This window comes from Gadus chalcogrammus, chromosome 12, assembly GCF_026213295.1.
Source record: "Gadus chalcogrammus isolate NIFS_2021 chromosome 12, NIFS_Gcha_1.0, whole genome shotgun sequence".
Taxonomy (NCBI): Eukaryota; Metazoa; Chordata; class Actinopteri; order Gadiformes; family Gadidae; genus Gadus; species Gadus chalcogrammus.
The window spans coordinates 4958249-4982725 of record NC_079423.1 but is presented as its reverse complement, the minus strand read 5'-3'; the positions used below and the strand labels follow the sequence as shown (position 1 = coordinate 4982725).

The 24477-nt window shown below is 45.9% G+C and overlaps 3 protein-coding genes across 7 annotated transcripts in view; 1 reads left to right on the top strand and 2 right to left on the bottom strand.

Moving 5' to 3' along the window:
- Positions 1-15145, bottom strand: part of evi5b (ecotropic viral integration site 5b) — a 31745-nt gene extending 16600 nt beyond the window's left edge. For 3 of the 5 annotated variants that reach the window (XM_056603461.1, XM_056603462.1, XM_056603464.1), the window contains exons 1-11: positions 14834-15145; positions 10345-10571; positions 6537-6726; positions 3439-3663; positions 2671-2745; positions 2268-2393; positions 1894-2037; positions 1117-1206; positions 895-992; positions 658-718; positions 474-527 (exon numbers count right to left, since the gene is read on the bottom strand). In XM_056603461.1, coding sequence (XP_056459436.1) covers positions 474-527; positions 658-718; positions 895-992; positions 1117-1206; positions 1894-2037; positions 2268-2393; positions 2671-2745; positions 3439-3663; positions 6537-6726; positions 10345-10571; positions 14834-14878 — 1335 coding nt within the window. In that variant the 5' untranslated portion in view covers positions 14879-15145. Of the gene's footprint in view, positions 1-473; positions 528-657; positions 719-894; positions 993-1116; positions 1207-1893; positions 2038-2267; positions 2394-2670; positions 2746-3438; positions 3664-6536; positions 6727-8914; positions 9520-10344; positions 10572-13806 lie in introns of those variants that run through there. The other 2 variants (XM_056603463.1, XM_056603465.1) reach the window with 2 other exon arrangements.
- Positions 15146-15974: 829 nt separating this feature from the next.
- LOC130393361 (60S ribosomal protein L5) lies at positions 15975-20666 on the top strand. The gene is made up of 8 exons (XM_056604033.1): positions 15975-16084; positions 16506-16575; positions 16671-16786; positions 16873-17007; positions 17447-17649; positions 18492-18669; positions 19995-20083; positions 20511-20666. The coding sequence occupies exons 1-8, from the start codon at positions 16082-16084 to the stop codon at positions 20605-20607; spliced, it is 891 nt and encodes a 296-aa protein (XP_056460008.1). The 5' UTR covers positions 15975-16081; the 3' UTR covers positions 20608-20666.
- Positions 20667-20695: 29 nt separating this feature from the next.
- Positions 20696-24477, bottom strand: part of LOC130393362 (divergent protein kinase domain 1A-like) — a 9463-nt gene continuing 5681 nt past the window's right edge. Inside the window, exons 2-5 of the mRNA XM_056604034.1 lie at positions 23262-23396; positions 22863-22970; positions 22206-22385; positions 20696-21995 (exon numbers count right to left, since the gene is read on the bottom strand). Of these exons, the coding sequence (XP_056460009.1) occupies positions 21180-21995; positions 22206-22385; positions 22863-22970; positions 23262-23396 (1239 nt within the window). The 3' untranslated portion in view covers positions 20696-21179. The remainder of the gene's footprint in view (positions 21996-22205; positions 22386-22862; positions 22971-23261; positions 23397-24477) is intronic.

Sequence of the window (24477 nt, the reverse complement as noted above, 5' to 3'; positions counted from 1 at the left end):
ATCGGTGCATGCAGTGCTCCGGAATCATCCTCTCAAAGCGAATTCAGCCCTTTCACTTCCTGAACAAGCCCCACGGCAGCCCCATCCAGGCAGGTTGAGTTAGCAGCATCCAGGGGGGATTACACAGACCGTTCCCCGGCGGGAAGTGTCTGAAGCCGCACCAAGCACTCGCATCCCCAAAGCTTTTCCCCTGCTTAGTGGCCACAACACACAGACTCTCCACCGCACCATGTTGGACTTGTAGCCGGAACACTTTGACGAGCACATCCCACAGTTAGTAAAAGACCTCATGTCCCGTTTGGACGGTTAAGGCATAACGGTTAATGCATAACGGTTAATGCATGATGCATATGGGGTGCATTCATGTAAAGGGTTAGGATGAATGTGGATGGTATGTTCACAGATGTCCATAGCAGCAGCTCATTCAGTCGTGGGTACGGCAGGGCTGTCAGGGATCCAGTGGATGTACTTACTTTCTCCAGAGTGTCAATCCTTTGCTTCAGGAGTCTGTTCTCTGTCCGCAGTCTCTGAAAAGTCACACCAAGAACACAAGGTTTCGGTACCTTTCCACGTCTCAGGAACACAACGTTTGAACACACCTTCACACACCTGTGAAATCCGATGGACTTCCCACACCTGCAGAACCTACAAACATACCTTTATTTCAACCTGTTCTTCCATTTCTTTAGTTTTGATGGTAGTGTACTCCTTCTCTAACCTGAAAACACAGATGGTCAGAACGTTTCCATACGATACCAAATTTAGCATTAGGCAAATCAGACGGTATCTTTCACGAAACAGATGGCAGATGGTGCCCGGGGTGAATGAACTGACTGTGTTCCCAAAGTAGGATTAGACCTTTGTTGTAGTTTAAAAGGTTTTAATTGGGCTTACTTCTTCATCTTCTTAGCATTGTACTTGACTTGGTAGGCAGCCTGGATGACCTTATCAGGGCCGCTGTCCAGCTGGTGAGGTATGACCCTCTGAAAGTGCTTCAGAGGGGAGAACATACCAGAGAGTCGTGAACCAGTAGAGCACAGCAACACTCGTCGATGATAGATGAATACAATCAAATGTCAAATGGATTCACAATAGAGTAGAAGGCAGGCGTTGTACCTGGAGCATTCCCTCCATGTCTAGCTGTATGAGTTCTGCATGGTTCATCTGGAGAATAGCTAATCCCACACGAAACACAATCTCCAGACCCTGGTGGGAGAGAAAAGCAGCGTAGTTCAGCATCAGAGGAAACGGGTCTAGAATACACCGGGATTAGCAAAACATACATGCAATATAAAGGACTTGGGTTTTGAATAAAGAATTTGTTTCAGCCAGCAGGTGGTGCTAATGGGTCTTTACAGTAGTTTCTGTCCAGTGTTCAGGGAAATTCAATATGTCTTACAGCAGAACCTCTAGCCCACAGTAGTATAGTTGGTTCTTCATGCATACAAATCGGGCAATAAGAAACCTACTGATCAGCATTTCATTGACTAGTTTACCTTTGTCCCGCTTTGTTAATTAAATAGAAATGGTAAATGGACTGCATTTATGTTGTGCTTTTTTGCAACCAGTGGCCACCCAAAGCGCTTTACAATGCTGCCTAACAATGCTCCCCCCTTCATGCACACATTCACTCACCGACGGTGGCGTCAGCCAGCTCGTCAGGAGCAGTTACGGTTAGGTGCCTTGCTCAGGGACACCTCGACACTAAGCTAGGAGGAGCCAGGGTTCGAACTAGCAACCTTGCGGCTACCAGCCAAAAAGCTATTGCCGCCCAAAACTAGCACTGGGAGTTCCACAGGTAATGCAACCAGACCAGTTTGTCATCAAGATCCACCCATTTTCTCATTGGAGACGTTATCAGTTATGTCCGTAGAGGCGGACAGAACAACAGACCTCGCACATGAAGATGTCGAAGATCCTGGTGGCGACGGGCAGTGGGAAGTTGGTGAGGAAGATGGTGAGGAACCAGGAGGATGCGTACATGGAGGTGTGGAAACTCTGGGCCTGGAAGTGGATATGGAGCTCCGGGAGGTGCTCCTGGGGAGGACCAAAGGAAGCATGAACAAACTGCCAGCCCAAATGGCTCAAAGTCCCTCCATTGACTATAGAGGCAGAGGCATAGATGGACCTTATTATTCCAAGTGATTCAAAAGAATGAAAATAAATGCAGTTTTAAAGGATTAAATACAACCGTAAGATCAAATTGCCAACACGTTTTGGAACCGGAATACATGGAACTGGATTTTCTACTATCGGCCAACGCCTACCTGGATCATAGATTCAAACTGATACATGCAGAGCCCCAGCTCGGCCATGGTAGGCTTGAAAAGCTCCCGTAGCCTGTAGTCCTGCATCAGCTTAACAAAGACGCAGAACGCCTCCTCTTCGGGCATCTACACATACGCAACAAATAGAAACACTAAATAAACCACCAAAAAGAAACCACATGAAACAATCAATCATGCTAATACTATTGGAATATTTTTTTTCTGTGTGTGTGTGTGTCTGTGTGTGTGTGTGTGTGTGTGTGTGTGTGTGTGTGTGTGTGTGTGTGTGTGTGTGTGTGTGTGTGTGTGTGTGTGTGTGTGTGTGTGTGTGTGTGTGTGTGTGTGTGTGTGTGTGTGTGTGTGTGTGTGTGTGTGTGTGTGTGTGTGTCTGTGTGTGTATTACCTGCATGAGCAGCAGTCCCACGATGAAGGCGCTGCCCTGACAGTAGCCCACCTCGCGGTCCACCAGCGAGTAGGCCTGTAAACACAGCACAGCATGTTGGATTAAAATACACTTCAGGAAGCACGTAATGGAGTCCAGAATATGTTGGGCTCAGTGATGACGTGCTGAAACACAACAAATGGTGTGGACCCAAGATGGAGTCCAGTGTCCGTGGAGCTCCGTGATGACACGCGGCCACACGGCACAGGATTATGGATCCAAGATGGGGTCCGTTCGAATTAGAGCTCAGTCAAGGACACAAGGCAACCACACACATGGTCTGGATCCAAGATGGAGTACAGTCTGTTACGACTGGATCCAAGATTGATTCACTTAGAGCTCAGCAATGACGCACAGCATTACAGAACAAGGACCTGCATCCAATCTGGTGCCTCGTCCCCATAACACAACAAAAGACTTTCCAACAACCACAATCCCCTCTCTTGTTACCCAACCTCTAAGAGGCCATGTGTCTTGTCAGGGATAAATTAACCGGTTAAGGACCAGTTATTGAGTCATTTCTCAAGAGAAAGGTGTGTTCAACAGGTAATACACAGTATGACTGATAATGTAACTTTCACTGTTTTACCACAGTTGAATCTGCAAATTAATAATAACATACCGCTAATATCATGACTTTATTTATATTAAAACAATATACCAAACAATGTTCTTCTTCTTCTATGGTTCTTCTAACCATAAGAATACAATAAAGACGCTGTTGCGGACCTTCATGACGTTGAAGAGCACCTCCTGGCCCAGGCTGTCCTTCTCCCTGAAGAACTCGTGCTCGGGGTAGGTCCGGGCGATGTCCCGGCGGATCAGCTTCTCGCAGGGCGACGTCATCTTCAGCAGCTCCGAGTACTGGTCCTTGATGGGCATGTTCTGGGCGTTGCACAGCAGCTGCCACACGATGGCCCTGAAGTGGTGCGGGATGCCCTTCCTCACCATGTCCTGAGGGGGAGAGAGCCGTCGTGTTCGTCAGGGGCAGGCGACAGACCCCTTCGGATCCACCTGGTTGGCCTCTTTTCCCCCCGTGGATAGGGTCAACGTTTCTCCCTCCGAGGACCCATGATGTTAGCTTGTTAGCTTGTGTGCACGCGTGTGTGCTTGTGTATGTACCGTCATGACTATTGAGCCACGTGTTGCAATTGGTCAAAATAAAATTCCATCTCTAAATATAATGTGTTCAGCGATGCTATTTATTTTGAATGATGTTGTTTTTTCTGCTGATGAGTCACTATCAGTCGGCTCCCTCCACAGGAACAGAGCTGAAGCAGATGTTTGTGTGTGTGTGTTTTTGTAAGGGCGTCTGTGTGGGAAATACATCTGGTCTATCCAGGGTGCATCTGGCACAGAGCATCACTGCCTTTCAGCAGGGGTGGGGGTCTTCTTCTCTCGCTGTGTGTGTGTGTGTGTGTGTGTGTGTGTGTGTGTGTGTGTGTGTGTGTGTGTGTGTGTGTGTGTGTGTGTGTGTGTGTGTGTGTGTGTGTGTGTGTGTGTGTGTGTGTGTGTGTGTGTGTGTGTGTGTGTGTGTGTGTGTGTGTGTGTGTGTGTGTGTCTACTCTTTCGCTCTGTCAAAAGGTCAGTCTATCTCTTTCTCTCCTTCTTTCCCACCAAGGTCTGTGGAGACAGGACGAGCCTTGTTCTGAAACAAAACAGCCTCTCGTTCTTTCTCTACTCACTCTCCATCTCTCTCTCTCTCCCTCAATCCCTCTCCAGCTGAAGCTGTATTTAAGGTTAGATGTGAGAGGGGGACACATATTGAGAAGGACCTATCGGTTTCGCTGCTGCATAACCCTTCTGGCTGCCACAGCATGACAACACCAGACCTTACTGCTCCAACAAACACTGTTAAAACCTGATAGTTATACTGTGAGACATACGTGACATCAGAGAGGCTCGCTCTGCTAAAGCAAAACAGCAGAGGGCGGACCTTGAATCAGCAACACTCGTAGAGGAGGGCCATATACAATCTGAACTAATTGATGCTGACTAGCAGGGTCCACACTTACAGCTATACCTGTGTAATTATGAGGTATCATCATTACTCAAAGGTTATACCTAGCAGATTTAAAAATAAACAGTGTATGCTGACATTGCAAGAAAAGTCTGGGTTCTCCAACTATTTCAGCAGTGGATGGTATTTTTCGGACGGTTGCTAGGGAATCAGAGGGCGACGGAAATGCTAACCACCATGATTCAGCTGGGGTGGATCCACATCCCAGCTCCCCAAGTCACTAAACGTCCATCTGGTTGAGCCTCGCCTGGTTATGTGCCACCACACCCAGGCCTAGCATGAGTCGTCGCTTTAATTCCTTAATATATACTTCCTCCTTCACGATTAGCCAAAACAAACCCTCCCGCTGCCTATCCTTCCCCACTGATACCGTTCTGCACCGTGAACATACAACCGTTGAGCTACCACTACACACCAGGCCTCAGGGGACTGATGCATTCTATCACATGTTCAGCAAGGGGATAATCTAAACTTAGCTCCAAAATGTCAGGAGCTAAAATAACAAGTTCAAGGGCACCGCGCCACGGTTGGTGTGGGTACCAAGATAGCCAGCAGAATGAGTTTCCCCCGGCAGAGTAAACAACAAGGCGGACAGGGAAACAAATGGGACCGCCCGGGCACAAGGGGGGGGGGGGGGTGGGCGTCCCTCGGGGCCCTCCAGGTGTTTGGAGACGGGGCCCGGCCTAAATAGACCATGTGGGCAACACAGGGCAGAACTAAACAAAACTATTTTACTGCCCGGAAATATTACGCACATTTTGCTCTCACTTACTTTTTATTTTAAGATTAAGGCAGTGGCTTCAACAGAATAACCATATCAGACAGATGTTTTTTACACAGAACCATCTAGGACAATTGTTCTTTGAAAGCTCAGGAAAGGGCAGGCTCTTCAAAATAGTCTGCAGGCCATTGGATCAACCGTCTGTCTATCAACTGCTTTTACATGTCATGTAGATCATGTAGTTCTTCATAGGACGCTGATTGGTCTGAACAACTTTGTTTCAGCCACGCATGCATAACTGGAAGCTCCACTCGAAATCCAGCTGTGTTGCAAGGTAATGAATTCATGAAGAATACACTAGCAGGCAGAAATGTGTGCTGATGAAATCAGCAGAAGCAAATCATTCAAATGATAATCACACATTTTGATTATTGCCATTGAAAGTTAATAGGCAGAACGGGCTCTGTGTAGGCATACCTGATTCAAGTAAACCTCTGGGCTCTTGTTCCTCTAAGCTCATAACAACACGCTAAGCTACACGCAGCTGACTCTCATCCCCACACCGACTCAGTGTCACGTGCACACTGGGTGAGTGAGTGTGTACGTCAATGTGTGTCTGCCTGCTGTGCTAGCATGGATTTCTGAATTGTGTCTCCATGCAGGCATGTGAACTTGAGTCTACAACGAATGTGTGCGTTTACATACCACATGATGTTTGTGACTATGTGTGCTGCGCATGTTCATGCATGCGTGTTTGACTTTTGTGCATGCGTTTGCAAACTTGTGTCTCATAAAGAAAGGCAAAGAAAACATGTTCATTTGTCTGTCTGCATGCCACTGTGCTAGCCTGTGTGTTTGTGCCCAAGCGTGTGCATGTGTGTCTGTCTGTCTGTCTGTCTGTATGACCGTCTTCCCTTGTGCAGATGGTGTGTGTATCCATGTGTGTGACCAAGTCTGTGACCATGTGTGTCCGCCTGTGACCACGTATGCTACCATGTATGTGCGCGTGTCGCCGACACGTGCGTGTCTTTCCGTGCGTGTCTTTCCGTGCGTGTGCGCGTCGGTGCGTGTTCGAGCGGCCCTTACCCGGAGCTGCTTGTCCTTCTTCTTGCGCACCTCCTCCCACTCGTTGACGATGCGCCCCCAGAGGATCCAGGTGTCCTCCTCCAGGTGGGACAGGTTGGAGGAGGCCGAGGAGCTGGACACCAGCGACGAGCCGCTGTTCCTCCGCGAGCCGTTGACCGAGCGCAGGACCTTGTGGTCCGTCTCCAGCAACCTGACACACAGTAGGCCGAGAGAGAGAGCATCAGCAAGAACCACCGGTGCTAGCATTACGAACCAGAGCCCCTACCACTCTAGTTCTTGCCAAACTAGCATTACAAACCAGAACCACCAGCGCCTTTGTTGTTCTTCCAGTACTAGCATTATAAACCAGAACCATCAACTCACCCTGGTTTCTACAGTACTAAAATTACAAACCAGAACCACCAGCGCCTTTGTTGTTCTTCCAGTACTAGCATTGCAAACCAGAACCATCAACTCTCGCTAGTTGCTACAATACTAGCTTACAGACCAGAACCATACCTATCCCTAGTGCCTTCAATACTTGCATTGTAAACAGAACCATTACCTCTCCCTAGTTGCTACAGTACTAGCTTACAAACGAGAACCGTTACCGCTCCCTTGATCTTGAAAGATATTGGATACATAAGTGGACGGTTAGGCAGCAAGTCTTACTTCATTTGCACATTATTCAATCAGGAGAGCACTGCCCATATTTGAAGAATAGAGCTTAAATGTTATAAAACCGGAATAGTGTATTTTTTAAAGTTAAGATTATTCAGGGGTTGCTATTCTGATAGGACTATGCCAGTGGTTAACATATCGCCTAGACCAGATGTACTACTCTCGTACAACTCTTCATCATATTACACTTATCTATTATCACAGAATGACACACATGCAAAGTTCAACACCCAATCAGTGATTCTTATTACATGCAGTCAGCCTCTAATGTTGACTTTGAAACAAATGACGGTAGAATGGATTCATGTAGTACAACAACTCATGTGTTTTGTCCAGTAACCAGAGGCCAGGACAGAGCAGTGAAGGTGGCAGACACATTTTTAGAATAGCAGATACTAGACGGAGCCTAAAGAGATTAACCAGGCCCTGTGGAGTAACAGGGCAGAGACGGGGGCCGTCTCTTCGAAAGGAGCCACGGCCCTCTCCGTGTCTGACACACAAAAGCCCAGACACTTGATCTCGGAAAACACGGTAGAGAGCGCTCAGGCCAGGACGGTGACGTTGGCTGAGAAAAGCTAGGGTTACGGCCCAATCTGGGTCGAGGGGAGGGGTCGGGATACAGGGGGAGCAGACGCACCACGCCTGCAGTCTCAGGGGCCATGAGAGAAGTCCATTTGCGGTATGTCTGCTTGGGTTCAAGAAAGAACCTACAGACAACAGTGATGCCGTGAACAGCGATACAGTGAACATCTAAACTACAGTGAATCTGTGAAAAGCTAAACTACAGTGAACAGCAAAAGTACAGTGACACAATAATCAACGAAATTACAGAGATACAGTGAGCTGCTAAAATATAGTGACACAGTGAACAACAAAACTACAGTGACACAGTGAACATCGAAACTACAGCGATACACTGAAAATCTAAACTAGTGGTGACGCATTGAATGGCTAAACTACAGTGATACGGTAAACATTTCAACTACAGTGACGCAGTGAACAGCTAAACCACAGTGACAGAGTGAACAGCTAAACCACAGAGACAGAGTGAACTGTAAAACGATGGTGACACAGTGAACAGCTATACTACAGGGATAAAGGGAACATCTAAACTACAGTGACACAGTGAATAGCTTAACTACAGTGGGTCATTTACTGAACGACTCGCTTATGTATTCACCAATGTCATCGTCAACTGGCCTACTCGTTAAACAAACGGGGCCTGTTACTGCTCTACAACGTTGCTATCACTTCATCTTCACCATATCTCAACTGGCTTACAGAACCTTTAAGTCGCTTTTTCACATGATCATCTATCAATGCTTGGCATTTTAGATTTGACCACAATCGGATAAACGACGACAACACAAAACTAGTAGTGTGGGCAGCTACATGTGAAAACTGCATTCAGTCGGCGTGGAACTTTCCGCTAATAATTCACCTGTAGATAGCCTTGAGTGTTTGTACTGGACTGGCCAGCACTTGGCACCAGCGAGAACTATGCTTTAAACTGAAAAATAATATCAGGATCTATGCTTTTGGAAATACTTTTAAAATAAACTTTTGAGTTGTGAAAGAGAATCAAAAGGCAAACAGACAAACCGAGGACTAAATTGTCCCCCAGTGTGACAGTTTTACTGCTCCTTCTTCACTCGTTCCCTCTGTAATGGAAATAAATCCGAAGTGCTATCCAGAGAAAACATATACACTGTCCTTACCAAGAGAGACTCATGGTGTGTTCATGTTCAAGCTTTGTAGGAATTCCTCAAGAATTAACAGATTTTAAAAAGACATGAACACGGCAGGGATCCCTTGTTACTCTCGTCTGTGTGTTTTATCTACTCTGTAGGGTACAAAGGCCTTCCCAGAACACACACACACACACACACACACACACACACACACACACACACACACACACACACACACACACACACACACACACACACACACACACACACACACACACACACACACACACACAGCAAAGAGGGAAGGGGTGGGGGGTTGGATGCATGACAGCATCTGCGGTGCATTACCAACATAACCAGTGAGTGTAGCTCTTAACGGCTGTGATTTGTAACAGTCTTATAAGAAGGGAACAAAGTGAGTGTGGCAAGCTAAGAACACACAAAGTAGTAAGACGTGTGGCAGTGAACAAGCCCAAGCCTCGGCTCTACTTGTTGAGGCGAAAGGACAGGGGGTGAACAGGGGCAGTGTGCTGAAGCAGCATAAAAGGCACTACTTCCTGTGGGCTGGATGGGGGGGGGGGGGGGTTCCCGTTAGGAACGTTGACGTTTCCTCATGAAAATGATGAATTATCCTCAGTTGGGGGTTTTATTGCATAGTCGTCATTTCCCCCCCATACCCCCACCCCCACCCACGCAGAGCGCCAGACGATGAGCGCCTGACCTCCACTGTGAGGGCTCGCTCTGTAACACACAGCGCCCCAGCCCTGTTACCCTCCTGGGCCAACTGTTTAGCACAGTCCCCCCCCCCCCCCCCCCCTCCGCCGCCAACCGCTTCTCTGAACCAGAGCACCGGTTTCCATGCCAACACTGAGAGTGCACTTTCTACGGGTGAGAGACACAGCGGGGGGATATAATTTGGGAGACCGGGGAAGAGGAGGGGTGAGGCGGGGAGGGGGGGAGCCGTCTCCTCCGTTCAAAAGGAGCCTCAAACACTTGGGGAGCTGTGAACACTGTGCAGCCCGTTCCATTAGTGACGTCATGGCTGAACGACCGAGCGAGTCCAGTGAGTTCCATTTAGTGATGTCATAGCTGACCCTTAAGAGTGGGCTGTTGTTTTTTCCGTTCATATATCTTCACTAATATTGTGCTTTGGCTCCACAAAGCATTAGACCACATTTGAGATACTTTACCTAAAATTGACTTAAATCTAAAGTTCCTTTAAATAGGACCCTGAATATTTTGTCCCATAGGATTTGCTCTTACGATCGTCTGCCCTTATACAGACACAGAACCTCTAGCCTCGTTGGTCTGGATCCAACCACCATAATCCCGACGAAGCTTCCCAGTTGGGTCAACGCCACCACTGCGAGAGGGAGGGAGCGACGCAGCGAGAGCCTAAGAGACGGCGAGGGAGAGAGAGTGGGCAGTCGCGGAGAGAGCTGGCCACGGCGGCTCACCTGTTCTGTTCCTCCAGCTTGGCGAGGAGCTCTACATCGTCCGGGCTCAGCAGGTTGGAGGAGGTGGGCGACAGGCCGGGGGACGAGAGCGAGGTGGAAGGAGTGGTCTGCAGGGGGGTGGTCTGCAGGGTGGTGGGCGGGGCCACCGTGCTAGCCATCTGACTGACTGAGTTCTTCACCCATGAGAGAGTAGAACTCAGCTTGCCTGCAACCTTGTCTGTCGCCACCTGTCCATTGGAACAGAAAGTACTGTTTATTACTCACGTTATATTACCCGCTATCTTGGATGATATCTTTTGTTGGATGCACAAAATCATATGAAAAGTGGTTTCGGTCAAAGATCTCAAACGTCCGGGAACGAAAGCAACAAATATAGTAGATAGTTATTATATGGTTTATCAAGTACCGGTACTGTTCAAAACAGTGTGTGAACATGAAAAACGAAGTCCCTCCTTTACAGCTCTGATCTATTGGGTCACCATAACACTCATATGTCATAAATAAAAAAAGACATGCACAATCATTCAATTACTTTTTGAAGATAGAACCGGGATTAGGTAAAAGTACTTTCACTACTCAAGTGAGTTCACAAGTGGGTCTACCTTCTAGTAAACTCACTTGAGTAGTGAAACGTCTCACTCATTTCCTGAAAGTCTGACATATATCCGTGAACAAAGGGGGCTTTAACAAACAAAAAAATCACATGAGTTCTTCCAACTTCCCTATTTTCTATTTCATAGTTGAAAAGCTAAGCAAAATTCTTGCTATGCTAGTGTAAACTAAAACCTGCTAGTAGTGTGACTGATTTAGTGCCCTGAGAAAGCCCTCATCTTTGCCGGGGAAATCAGCCCTTAGAAAGAACTACTCACCGACAAGTCTGTATATTCCTGCCTGAACAAAGTCCCCCCTTCAAATCACAGAGGACCACTACGGTCCATTAACCTGTTAGCTCCAAGGGAGTGCTGCTTCTGTCTCAGTGTCCAAGGTGTGCTGCCTCCGAGTCATATGCAGATCACACTGTCTGGAGAGGTCAAAGGGCAGTGTTCAAACAGCGCCACAACCCTAAACACTCCCAGAGCACCGAGGTCATCTGTCTCGATAGTCAACACCACTGTTTTATCCATTTCATAGGGCGGCGGAGTCACAAGATTTACAATCAGAATGATGCAGAAGAAGTCAAAGGCAAATTCAGTAAACCGGAAGTCCGGAACGTATACATATACATAAACGCAAATCTGATGTGTATATGGTTTTTATTAGATATACGGACGATGCCAACCATGTTCTGACGGTATTTTGGACTGGCCAAGACGACAGAGTACCTTGACCTAGGTCCATTTACAGTGGATCAATAGTAGTCCTCTAATGGTTGTAATCAATAGTCAGCTTGCCACTGAATCAACCCGCTCTGACATCCCAGCGCTAAAGCCACACACCACTGAGCACGTCAAAACGGAAGTTAAAAGCTAAAAGCGAACATTATCCCACTTTCAATGAACAATTACTCCCGCTTCTCTGCAACATCCACAACACAATTGGAAAAGAGTGAGGGTTGGTATTTCACGGTGCATGATATTGACCTATATCCCAAGGAGGGAGGATGAAAAGACAGAAGGCCGCTTTCTAAATATTTGAACTTTTCAAGCCAGCAAGAAGAGGTACATCCCGTTTGCATTGTCATATACCATCATGAATGCATTTACGTCTTTAGCTGTGTTTGATCCTAGCCGTGTGAGGCAGGCACCTATCAAGTCAGGACAAGAGTGGGGACCAGTCAGGAGGCCCATATATCAGTTAGATGTCTGGTTCCAGGTGGTGCGGGACTGCACTTAAGCCTTGTCAACTGTGAGCAAGGGAGGCGCTGGGTCAGACTTTCCCCTAAATCCTGGACGCCGAGATTGTTTCTCCTTCTCCCTGACAAAAGATCCAGGAGAGAGAGAGAGGGAGAGAGAGCGGATAGGGGGCCGCAGGGACACTGTGTGCATGGGTAATGAGCTTCACAGTAGGCCTGGCTCCAACACCCTCGTAGGGTAGGGGGAAGCACAGAACCCATGAGTCATCCACAAGGACTAGACCTTCCTCTTTCTCGAGAGCCCCGTCACGTTCCCTGTTAAGTATCCAGCAAGGAAACAGTACTTACAAGTAGCGGTGGTAGTAGTAGTAGTAGTAGTATCAGCAGCCATGGTAGTAAGGTAACATGTAGTTCTACCTAGACTGTGAACTCTACACTAGGTTTTATTATCAATGAAAATCAAGATATATTGTACTCAATTAATCCCAGGTGGGAGACGTGGCCTGTTTCTGCAGGACAAAATAAGAGATGTCTTGCAAGTATGGCTGCAAGTATTATTTCAGCAGAAATGTGAAGTTTATTTTTTGTGTTTAATTGACAAGACCTTACAATCTCTCTCTATCACATTACAAGTAAAAACAAGCAAACACCAGCAAAGAGGGCTTTCTTCCTTTTTTGGTTTAACTCCAAGGGAAGCACATTCTTCCCGTTCATACTACAATACCAGCTCAATATATGCTATAGTAGACGATAACAGGACACTGATAATAATGACCACAATACCTTAAGTCAAAATGGTCTCTGTCACAGTTATCTGGTCTAGAATGAGATTGGAGCCATGTTTCTGGGGGAAGGTTCGTCTTTTGGCAAGTTGTGACAAGCAAATCCTTACACCTTTATCTCCACGCTCAGAAACACTCCCCATTGTATGCCCAAAACCCTTGGGAACAGTTTGGCTTTAATTACAGGGCAAGTATATTCACTAGCCCTCCATTACTCTCCAATATCTACGGTTAGTCCAAAAATGGTAGGTACATAAAGTGCAAAGAATTGTGTTTTGCAGTCATTGTTTGGAGAATGTGATCCTATGCAATAAACACGAGCCAGTCGATGAAGGCGGATCAATGAGAATTCAGTCTCATATTTAAACTCACTAGTTCAATACAAGGCCTGTAGACACGTTGTATTTTAATATCCATAGAGTCAGATGGGACGTACTTGTTTCAAACTTTGCCGTAGTTTGTCTTATTATATGTGAATGAGACTCTTTGTGGGGCATTGAATGGGGACTGCAGAACTGGGCGTAGAAGCGATTTGTTGGTTTGAAATCCTGACCGACCGCCACTTGGTTAAAGTTTTGTATCGGTGTTATGAACTGTTCCGAAAATAACATCAGTTAAATGCCAAATAAATAAAAACTCGATGCTTAGAGTTATTTGGCACAACAACATCAAACACAGATTCAACAGTCTGCCTAATAGTTAATTAAAAAGCACAAAGTGAAAACTAACTGCGGAATATCTAAGTTATAAAAGTACCAGATGAATAACAATACAATCTATCTAGATCCGCTCACACTGTCTCTCTAGGAACAACAGCAGACTTGTTGCCTGAGTTGGTGTAATTTATCTGCCTGTTGTGTTTCAGCAGATAGACGGATCCTTCGTTACCTTGACGCGTTTTCCACCGACCAGGACAGACGTTACTTCCCATCCAAGGCCGTGTGTTTCCACTCAATACATTGACCAAATAGTCTAGAAAGCGTTCTGTTTTCTAAATTAGACTAGCCCCTGATGCTATCTGGGAGCTAGCTAGCTTCTTGAGCTAATTTCCACACCGACTCCTGAGTGCTGGACGTGGAGGCGAATACGTGTACACTACACAAACGTACACACAACAGGGAGATACTGGAGCCGAGACGGACGGCGGCCTTCCCCGATGTTTACATCCTACTGAGCATGCGCCCCCTGGCTACACCGCGCGGCGCTACCGCCATCTATTGTTTATCCCAGACAAAAAAGACACATAACATCTCTTCACTGAATTGGATTAAAATCTAAAGGAGCCCAACCCACAGCCTACATTGTAAATAGATCATTATTCATTGCAGTTATGTGGGTGTGTAACACAACCCTGCCTATTCAAACGTTCAAACCTGGGTATTAAGCAGGTAATAGCAATGAATAAAATAGTTTTCCCACAAACAGATCAGATTGATTGAATTTAATCCGGATTAATACCAATGATTTCCTCGTTGTAACCAATTGTTATATACAGACAACGTTGAAGGGACAAAGTGTACTGTTTCAGTACAGGTGCATTCACATAATGGAAAAATAATCCTTTAGAATTTGAAGTAGTGAGGGATAAGAGGTTTTTCTTTTTTAGTAGGTTGGTCTAGAAGTAGATTGGGTGTTGAACTCCCAGCCGAATGGTGACTTTGTGACTTTGTGACTTTGTTGATTAAACAATCAACAAAGTCGGCCACCTCACTTCTATTAATTCTTGAGCAAGGTGCCCCCTGACCTTTACCATTAATGAACTGTGTCTGAATTCACTGCATTCATTCTGGGTAAATGGCGCTGCTGAAGAGTTAATATTACTTAGTCACATTGATTGTTTGACACCAATCGATTCTCTGTAGTTTTAGTCCACGTTGTGAAGATCTTTATCTTCCTCCAGTAACACGTTTCTTACCTGGGATGGGGGAGTGAAGATTGAAGAGGATGGCCGGTCTTTCATAGGAAAAAAATATATTCTTGGAGTAGCAAAGGCCTGTCCAAAAAAACTCCAATACAGTTACGCATTCATATTTATCTAAAGCATTACAATTCTTCCTTTGAGGGAGGATGAATGGTGAAAAAATCCATGTAAAAATACTTTGCAATCCTGACCTCCACAACAACTGGTAGGATACTCATCTCTGAAGGGCTCAAACATTGTAACGTCCTGACAACCACAGTAGCAGCTCCTCTCCTAAGTTTTCATCTGAACTCAACACCGTGCTGCATCCACACGATCTAAACATCCCTGAAACATCCAAGCGCACAACCAAGCCTCATTCCCACAGGCAGATGCTATCAAACCAAATTTTCTGGTTTGACAAGGGGACTGACGCAGATGATGACACACCCCTCCCTGCCAGGGACAGACGTAATGGTTCGGCCATGCCAACACGCCACGGAGACGAAAGGACTCTTGGTTTGAATATCAGTAACAATGAATGTCAAACATGATGTCATAGCCATTGTTGCTTTGACAGGCTCTGTGTTCCCAAGCTCAAGCATAAATGATCCATTAACTGAAATAATAAATATAGCAACATGACAAATACATATTGTCCAAATAGATAAATATGTGAATATTAGTTAAATTGCATTGTTTCCCATTCCACACAAGATTGTGTATAAACTGTAAATAATTTCAGCTAAATACAAAAAATCTATTGAAGGCTTCTATGAGATCGAGGGAAATTCCATTTCAGTTTAACAAACTGTGTTATTGTCATATCTCTTCTCCTCTCATTGTTTCAGACATTTCTGGGTTTTTTTTAATGAAAAGCATCATACATGTATTTTATAATAAAACAAAAGCAAAAATCAAGTCCTGTAGGCCTGTCATTGCATTGGACATTATTTCATACCAATCAATTCACTGTGGTCAGATTCAACTTGGAGACATGATTCTATTTTTTTGGAGTTCAGTACATAGGCCAATTAAACTCATCAATGTCAATGTTCACTCCATGATTCCCAAAAAGTGAACGCCGAAGCGTTAGGGGGCAGAGTTGTAAATCCAGTACACCATGGCGTCGCTGCAGTTCATCCTGTGGCACAATATTTAGCGCGCATGCGCACCTCCTCCTTCCTTTTTCCAGTGCAGTGGAGTCCAAACCCCAGTCTTTGGCTCCGGGCTCCTGTTTAAGGAGACAGAAAGACTGCTATAATGGTTTGTAATCACTCCCAATATGTAATTGAATAAACGTGTTAGACCACCGATCTGTCATTTGTCGATGCAGATGTTGAAAAATCGTTTTCTGAAGTTAGGATGAAGTTAGATTTTACCCCTGGTATGGCTCACCGGGCTATGCTTAAACGTGGCCTAACGTGCAGCCACCTAGTGCCTATCATATCCGGATGACTGGCAACAATCGGCCTTGCATTATATGCAAAGTACGTGTAAACATTGGTCGTTAACGAAGCACCGTTCATTTCATTCATGTGATTCTTCCTCTTAATGTGTCATGGCTAATATGCTAACGAGAGATCGCTAATGGTTAGCAAGGTGCCCTGCGAGTCTTGACAGCCCAGTAGGAAGATCGTTACTGTCTAGACAATGTTTGTTTACTGACTCGGTGTTCGCTTCATAGGGTTTTGTTAAAGTGGTGAAGAATAAGGCCTACTTCAAGAGGTACCAGGTCAAGTTCAGGAGGAGGAGAGGTACGTGAAGTCCTTAAAGGCTTATTATTTGACATGTATCATGCCTGGCAGGTTGGGACTTGACATGTCATGCTGTTTTGTGTTTCTTTTACTAGAGGGAAAAACCGACTTCTTTGCCCGCAAGCGCCTGGTCATCCAGGACAAGAACAAGTACAACACACCTAAGTACAGGATGATTGTGCGCTTCTCCAACAGGGACATCGTATGCCAGGTGAGTTCATGTCCATTTATTCCAATGCTCCATCACTCTGCGATCCCACCACTGAGTCTTGTTTTTTTTCTGGCTGTTTCTCCTAGATCGCCTATGCCAAAATCGAGGGTGACATGATTGTGTGTGCTGCCTACTCCCATGAGCTGCCCAAGTATGGCATCACCGTTGGTCTGACGAACTACGCCGCTGCCTACTGCACGGGTCTGCTCGTTGCTCGCAGGGTGAGGCCAGCTGCGAACACCCGTGTTGGGCCTTAAAACTGGGTTCTGTCAATTGAATCGAGGATGGCTCACATTACGTTATCTATTTGTCTAGAAGGGGGGCTAGTATTAACCTTGTGGCAACCTAACTTTGATTCTTGGCTGTGGGGCCTATGCTCCAAGTCTTCATCCTCTTTCAAACTACTTTGTACTTCACTTTCCTGTTGACGATGAAAGGTCTCATGTAAAAGGGTCCCTTTATTCAGGGGAGCTAACCTTAAATTCTGTGCTGTATATTGGGCCGTTAAAGGTGGAGGTTTGAAAGATTGTTGTGGAAGTACTCTGCCATCACCCAACGGTGTTATCAGTCATATTGGGGTCTGAGTTAATGAACTGCCAACCACACAGATTTGTGTTAAATATTTTTTTGGATCATGCGTGGCTTTTTCTTTCCCTCCAGCTGCTCCACAAATTCGGTCTGGACAAGGTCTACGAGGGCCAGGTTGAGGTGACCGGGGATGAGTTCAACGTGGAGAGCGTAGATGGTCAGCCCGGTGCCTTCACCTGCTACCTGGACGCTGGCCTGGCACGCACCACCACCGGAAACAAGGTGTTCGGCGCCCTCAAGGGGGCGGTGGATGGAGGTCTTTCCATCCCTCACAGGTGAGCTTGGGTGTGACGGGGTCGATCCTAAGGGTTGACCATGGTTGTCAACTGATGCGGAGATCCTCTGATTATAAATGTGCCACTTGATCCCCAACCCGGTAATCAAAGTACTACAATTCTTCAGATTAAATAAACTCTGTGCAGTGTAGCCAGGGGGTCATGCTCAGTAGGATGCAAACATTGGGGAAGGCCGTCGTCTGTCTCGGCTCCAGTATCTCCCTGTTGTGTACGTTTGTGTGGTGTACACGTATTCGCCTCCACGTCCAGTGTGGAAATTAGCTCAAGAAGCTAGCTAGCTCCCAGATAGCATCAGGGGCTAGTCTAATTTAGGAAAGATTTATTTTTTTCAATTGGCTCTTCCCCAATAGCTTGTGTACTGGGTATTCTGAATCGGTAAATGCAGTGAAGACTTATTTTTTGTTTGCCCAAAGGCTGCTTGTTGTAGCAACGTTGCATTTGATATACTTTGCTGCGATGGCAATGTTGTAAAAGCTAGTTTCTCTAGGTTTCCGCTGCTGGTAAGAGTTACCTTAAAGAAGTTTTGATTATTAAACATTAGCCGAGAGTAAAAATGGACATTAATCGGGACAACAGGTTGTATAAATGACCCATTGTCACAAAGCTTGTGCGTAAACAATTGGCCTCAAGTTGCCCTTGCTAGATGAAAGATATATGTGCCCCTAGTGTTAACTGGAACTGAACACGTGGCCAATTAGAAATAGGAAACACCTGGTAGAACTATTGGTAGTGCCACCAGGTGTTGGATGAACTACAAACACCTGGTGGTGTCTTGACCTTCTGCGGCGTGTGACTGATCAGAGTACTGTTCTATCCCACAGCACCAAGCGTTTCCCGGGCTATGACGTGGAGAGCAAGGAGTTCAATGCTGATGTTCATCGCAAACACATCATGGGTGTCAACGTGTCTGAGTACATGAGCTACCTGATCGAGGAGGACGAGGACGCCTACAAGAAGCAGTTCTCCCGCTTCATCAAGAACGGTGTCAGCCCTGACATGGTAGGAGAACCTTCTACTGTGTTTGGTTGCTTATCATGGATGGCAGCGTGCCCCTCAAGCTGGTCTATGGCTGGTGGTGCTATTTGGAGTTCCTTCGTTGGATAAAAAGGAATTGGGGCTTAGCATCATATTGTTAATCAGAGGTGGTCACATTTTGGATGCTGTGGCGATTGCATGTGCAGCTAGACGGTCTGTTTTTGACCAGTGTCTTTGTAGTGGTGTTAATGGTATAAAGGGTTTTAAAAGCCTTGATGGTTTTTGGTAAATTGTGGAACTGATGGCTCTGCGATTTTCACTCCATTGATTGTTCTGCCTGAATTTGCCTTGGCCTCTACTTCAGACGCTGCTAAAATATAATTTGTATTCTACTGTATATATTAGATGGACATAGCCTGGTCCTACCAGACTCTCGTACTTCATTTCATTTTCACAGAGTCTGGACCCACTCAATTGACAAACTTTAACTCACTTGAAGGCGGGTGTCTGTTGGAAGTTCAAAATGATTGGATCTGCCAAGTGCCACTCTGGATCTGCCATAACCAATCGCTAACGTTGAATCACGTTGCGCGCAGGCTGTAAACAAACCAAACGCCATGCGTGAAGATGTCTGTCAACGAGAGCTGACTTTAACGTCTTTGTTCTCATCCACTCCCTCTATTCGCTGATACGACGAAGAAAATTTGGAGGGAGAAAACCCACTAACATACCGCAGGCCCAGACGTAGTACTGAAGGGAAATTAAAATCGAGCGGAAGTACTGAGGCGGGCGGAGGTTTCACCCATTATCCAATATTAGTTTAAAGATTTTGCTGCAGTTTCAGTAAATGGCATCTGTACATGCCAAGTAACCTACTAGTTGCATGCTGACAACTTTCAGTAATGCGTTTCTAGGTTATTTGTGGCACACCAGTAGACCCTTTCTGACTGATCGGTAGTCACTAAGGTGGGACAGTGTGTTGCCAGAGTAACTGAAGAGCTGCCCAATTAGATGGACCAGACCCTCCAATCATGGCTGGTTCAACTGTGCTGCTTTCCCATCTTAATCTGAATGCATGTGAAACTGTTGCATACGAACCGGATGTCCTCAAACGGATGTTTTGGTGTGATGCTCGGTGAGAAAATATAGTTTAACTGTCTATAATGAGTTGTAGTCTCTGCATTATACTGGGTGACAACAGGCACACAACCCTCCGCAAATATAACTTTTTACAATACTTAATTTCAGATGTGTAGTGTACTTTAGTTTTCAAATGACCAGTGGCATTTTAATGGCGTGACAATTTTATCTGGTTGGAGTTGACCTGAGGATTGCTTTTTTATTTGTAGATTGAGGAGATGTACAAAAAGGCACACGCTACGATCCGCGAGAACCCCATCCACGAAAAGAAGGCACCAAGGGAGGTCAAGAAGAAGAGGTGAGAACAATTACACTTGTCAATAAAACTGCCTTATATATTAGCCTGACGTCACCAACTTGCTAATGTGTAATTAGTCTGGAACCTCAAGTTTGTTTTGGTTTTCCGAGTGGGGGTTGTCAATCGTTGCAGACAAATGCCTAAATGCAATTAGGTAGACCTACCTCCAATGACCGGTTGACGGACAGACATCTGCCAGAGCAGATGATGGAAATAAAACCTGAGCTTATAGATTCATGTGGTTCCCCGGCAACATGAGCCATTTGGGCCTGTTCTACCATCTAGTCAATGTTTCATGACCAGTGCAAGTGTTTTGAGAGATTATAGACTGCTTTACAATAGGACAGATTATCTTCTCTGCTAGTTTGTTGATTTGTTGGCGGTACACAGTTGTGTCTGGTGCCTAACCTGGTTGTTTATGTGCTAGGTGGAACCGTGCTAAGCTGTCTCTTGCCCAGAGGAAAGACCGTGTGGCCCAGAAGAAGGCCAGCTTCCTCAGAGCTCAGCAACAGGAAGATGAATAAAGGATCGACCGTGTCAGTTCTAATGGACACATTTGTTCTAATAAATCAACCGAAAGAAAGACCTTGTGTCTGGTTTTTATTTGTGGATTTTGTTATGTTTATTGTAAAAAAACAAACTATAAGCAAAGTGAATGCAACGCTTTGTTGACTACTTTGTGATTGTCTCCCAGTTTTCATTGGCTATACTAGTACAATGGCAGAGCTTTATTTGTGGTATTAGAATTCCATTAGTGTTCGGGAAAATATTTTGGCTGTGGGAATTGATGGTGTTCCATATATTGACACTTGAGGGTGCTATTGATCCTTATAGCTCAGCATGTACCACTGAGCCGACCTACAGATGCTGATGAAGAGAAATGAATTGTGATAGACTTGGCATGGTGGACGCAACAGTCTTCATTAAATACATTTGAACCATTTGAAGTCCATGGATGAAAGTTAAGAACTTCATTTAAGATTCCATTTGTGGTATTGGTAAAAAGCTGACAAACGCTTACATTTTAAGAATACGGGGACTCTGCATCTATCAGTTCATGGTAAAGTGCTTGTAACCGGGCCAAAATATGATGGCTTCACTTTGAGTCATTGGTGTGCGATATGGTCTTCCACAACAAAGTCTTAAGATTGTTCAGAATGAGCGAGTGTTCGATCTCCAGCAGTTCTGCGGCTCCGCGCAGTGCTATGCAGGCATAGAGCTGCTTCTCCAGCTCCTCTCGGAGGTCGTCCGGCGCGCCACGCAGGATGTAGTCCTTCAGCACGTCGCACGCCTTCGCCAGGTTGGGCCGCGTCACCGCCGGGCTGCAGCGACCCTTCGGGAGGTCGCAGGAAGTGCGGCAGTCGACGCCGTGGCGGCAGTCCCGGTCAGAGTCGCAGCGGCGCTCCTGCATGCCCTCCTTGAAGGCGAGCTCTGGGACGATGTGGCGCGCGTCAGTCACCCGCAGTTCATGCCGGTCGTTGTAGCCGAAGCTGGCGGCGCTCACGTCGCACATGAAGAAGCTGCCGAAGGTGCCGTGGAAGAGGTCCTCAACCAGCTCCAGGAGGCCCATGGAGATCTTGGCCCTGCGGGGCCAGGAGGGGGTGAACCACTGGTCCATGCGGCGCCGCAGCCCGGCGGGCACCAAGGGCTCCAGCAGCCATGGCAGGCTGAGTCCGTAGAGCGGGGCGTGGGGCACCTTCTCCATCACGTACAGGTCCCCGCAGAAGCCCAGAAGCCGAGGGGCGTGCTCCCGCTCCTGCAGCACCGCCGCCAGAAGGAAGTGGTTGTGCTGCAACAGCGCCCACACGGAGCGCGCCTCCGCTAGGGTGATGTGGCCGTCCTTGTTGCTGTCGGCGACCGAGAGCAGCATGTCGGACAGTGCTGAAAGGTTGGCCTGATCTCCTAGTTTCATCTGGCGAGAAAGAAAACCCTGTATAAACCTCTTGGACGCGTGACTGTACCATTTATTATTGAAGCACAGGCCCTGCAACCAGTCTGATAGTCTTTAATTGGTTTCCTACATCAACCTGCACTGCCTGAGCTAGCAAGGAAATTGTGCAACCTTTGTATTAGTGCTGTCGCTGTAATGAGTGAGCCATGCGTTTCCCCACTACAAACTGACCTTCAGATGGCTGATGACCATCTCTTTGAACCTTTCCACGGAGGTGCCTCTGGTGGGCTGGTTGAAGGCTGCCCCTGGCTCCCTCCGGACCTCCGCCGCCAGACCCAGGGCGTAGCGAGGGGACGTCTCCATCTGAAACCTGATGACCCCCTCAAGGTCACCCCAGGTCCCAGAGTACACCTGGAGTACAGAGAATATGAGAAGTTGGTTTCCAGCTATAGTACTGGTTGGTAGATGTCATGATTCAGGTGTCATGATTCAAAATACGTTCGGATACAAGTGTGGGCGAATGGCTGCCTGTCTGATAAGCAACTTCAATACACTCAGCTGATATACAACATAGTAATATTGCTATGTTGTATAAACAGGTCATAAATGAGCAGGTAGGAGTTTGGTGCCTTGCATAAGGATGCCCACTGGTAGGGTGCTGACCTTTGAATGCAAACCAAGACAATCCGAGTCAAGAATCAATATACTCGAGTGGATATATGCTTACATGTTTTGCATACATACAGCTGATTAAAGATCAGCACATACTGTGATACTGTACTACAAAAAACAGTAATATACCCTACAACCTACAACCAACACTAGAACACTCAACATCTGATGTATAAATGGGTTTTAAATCCGGACATCCTCAATGTAAGATCTTACCTGGCTGTTGGGCTTTGGCGAGAGGCACTTCCCCAAGTAAAGTGTCTCTTTTTGACACAGGCTGACGCACGCTGTGCCATCGATCACTCCCTTGCTATATTTGTCACACTAAAAGCAAAAGTAACATTAATAGTATTACTTTATAAAAGTAAGCCAAGTGCAGGGAGAGCAGAATTCCAATGTAGGATCTGATTGATGATCAGGTACATTTCAGTCCATTAAAAATGGGCTAGTTGCCCTGGTTTGTGGTTAGTACTTTTGCGTAAAGATTGATTAATTTCAGTAAAATATGTATTCTATTATATGCACTTCACATAAGTTTTGTTCATACTGTGAACAGGATGTTGGATATTCCTGCCACATCCCCATGATACCGCAGTGGGTGTAGAGAATACTCACAAGAGAGGTTTTGCACTCCTGCCCACGACAGAGCTCTGTGTAGGAGGAGTACTCCACGTACACGATCCAGCTTCCCACAAACACCGCCAGCCAGGAGAAGAACAGGTACTGCATACGCAAGTAGGAAGTGCGAACCTAGCAGGAGGGAAAGACATGTGTTAGCTACCCCCCATGAAGATGACTATTTGGAAGATCTGATTGTAATTCGGCATTACCATGAAAAATGAGGCTCTTTAATTGCTTTCATTCATAAAGAACATAAGACAGCAGTTTTTTCATGAAGATACTTGCAACAAATTCAGATTAAGAAGCAGGTAGGGTTTAGGTCATCTTGCTCTAGCACGTCTACAGGAAAGCAACGGTTATCAAGATCCTTTGGGCTGGGAATGGACATGGAATGAGCTGCAAACCAGCACCACGTTATAGTGGTGATATAACGTGATGTTTATCTAACCTTGTCGTGAGATGGTCTGAGTTACGGAAGACCATGGTTTTTGTCATTCCATTTATTGTATGTGTTCTATCATGTGAACTCGTTTTTTTTCTATGTGTAACTATTTGTGCTGCCGTCTCTCCCTGGATAAGAGATCTTGTATCTCAATGGGATCTTCCTGGCTAAACATAGGATGAATATAAAATAAGATAAAATGTACCATGCTGTGATTAATTTGACACAGTCTGAAATGCTATACTATAGCACATACTCACATTTCTATTTTAAATATTACATTGCTGATTTAAGCATCATGGTGTAGTTAAGTGATGGGAGAGAGAAGCGGTGTGCGTGTGTGTGTGTGTGTGTGTGTGTGTGTGTGTGCGTGTGCGTGTGCGTGTGTGCATTTAACTGTGTGTGTGCATTTGTCTGTGAGAGAGAGAGAGTAATGCATGTGTTGCTCTGGGCCTGTACTTCAGATATCGATGCTGTCTACAGAGAGCTCTGTGTGGCCATGAATGATTTTTATTGAAGACATACTGAGAGGCAGCCTTTTACTAACCTTGAGGCATTGAATAAATACATTTACAGAGTCAATAAATAACACTAGATTGGTATAGGATATATAGCCTATACGATAGGCTTCCATAATATAGTGTTTTTTATTGCCCCTTCCAAACAAGTCACCCACAGTGGAAGATTCTCTAGCTTTTAGTGTCACCTTCTGTTTACAAAACAAATCAATTCAGGGTCCCTTTTTATTTAAAACCTGACTTAAAATCG

Coding starts and splice junctions, on each gene's coding strand:
- LOC130393361 (XM_056604033.1), top strand. Junction 16,787..16,872: donor ACAGGGACATCGTATGCCAG/GTGAGTTCATGT, acceptor TGTTTCTCCTAG/ATCGCCTATGCCAAAATCGA. Junction 17,650..18,491: donor GGTCTTTCCATCCCTCACAG/GTGAGCTTGGGT, acceptor TCTATCCCACAG/CACCAAGCGTTTCCCGGGCT.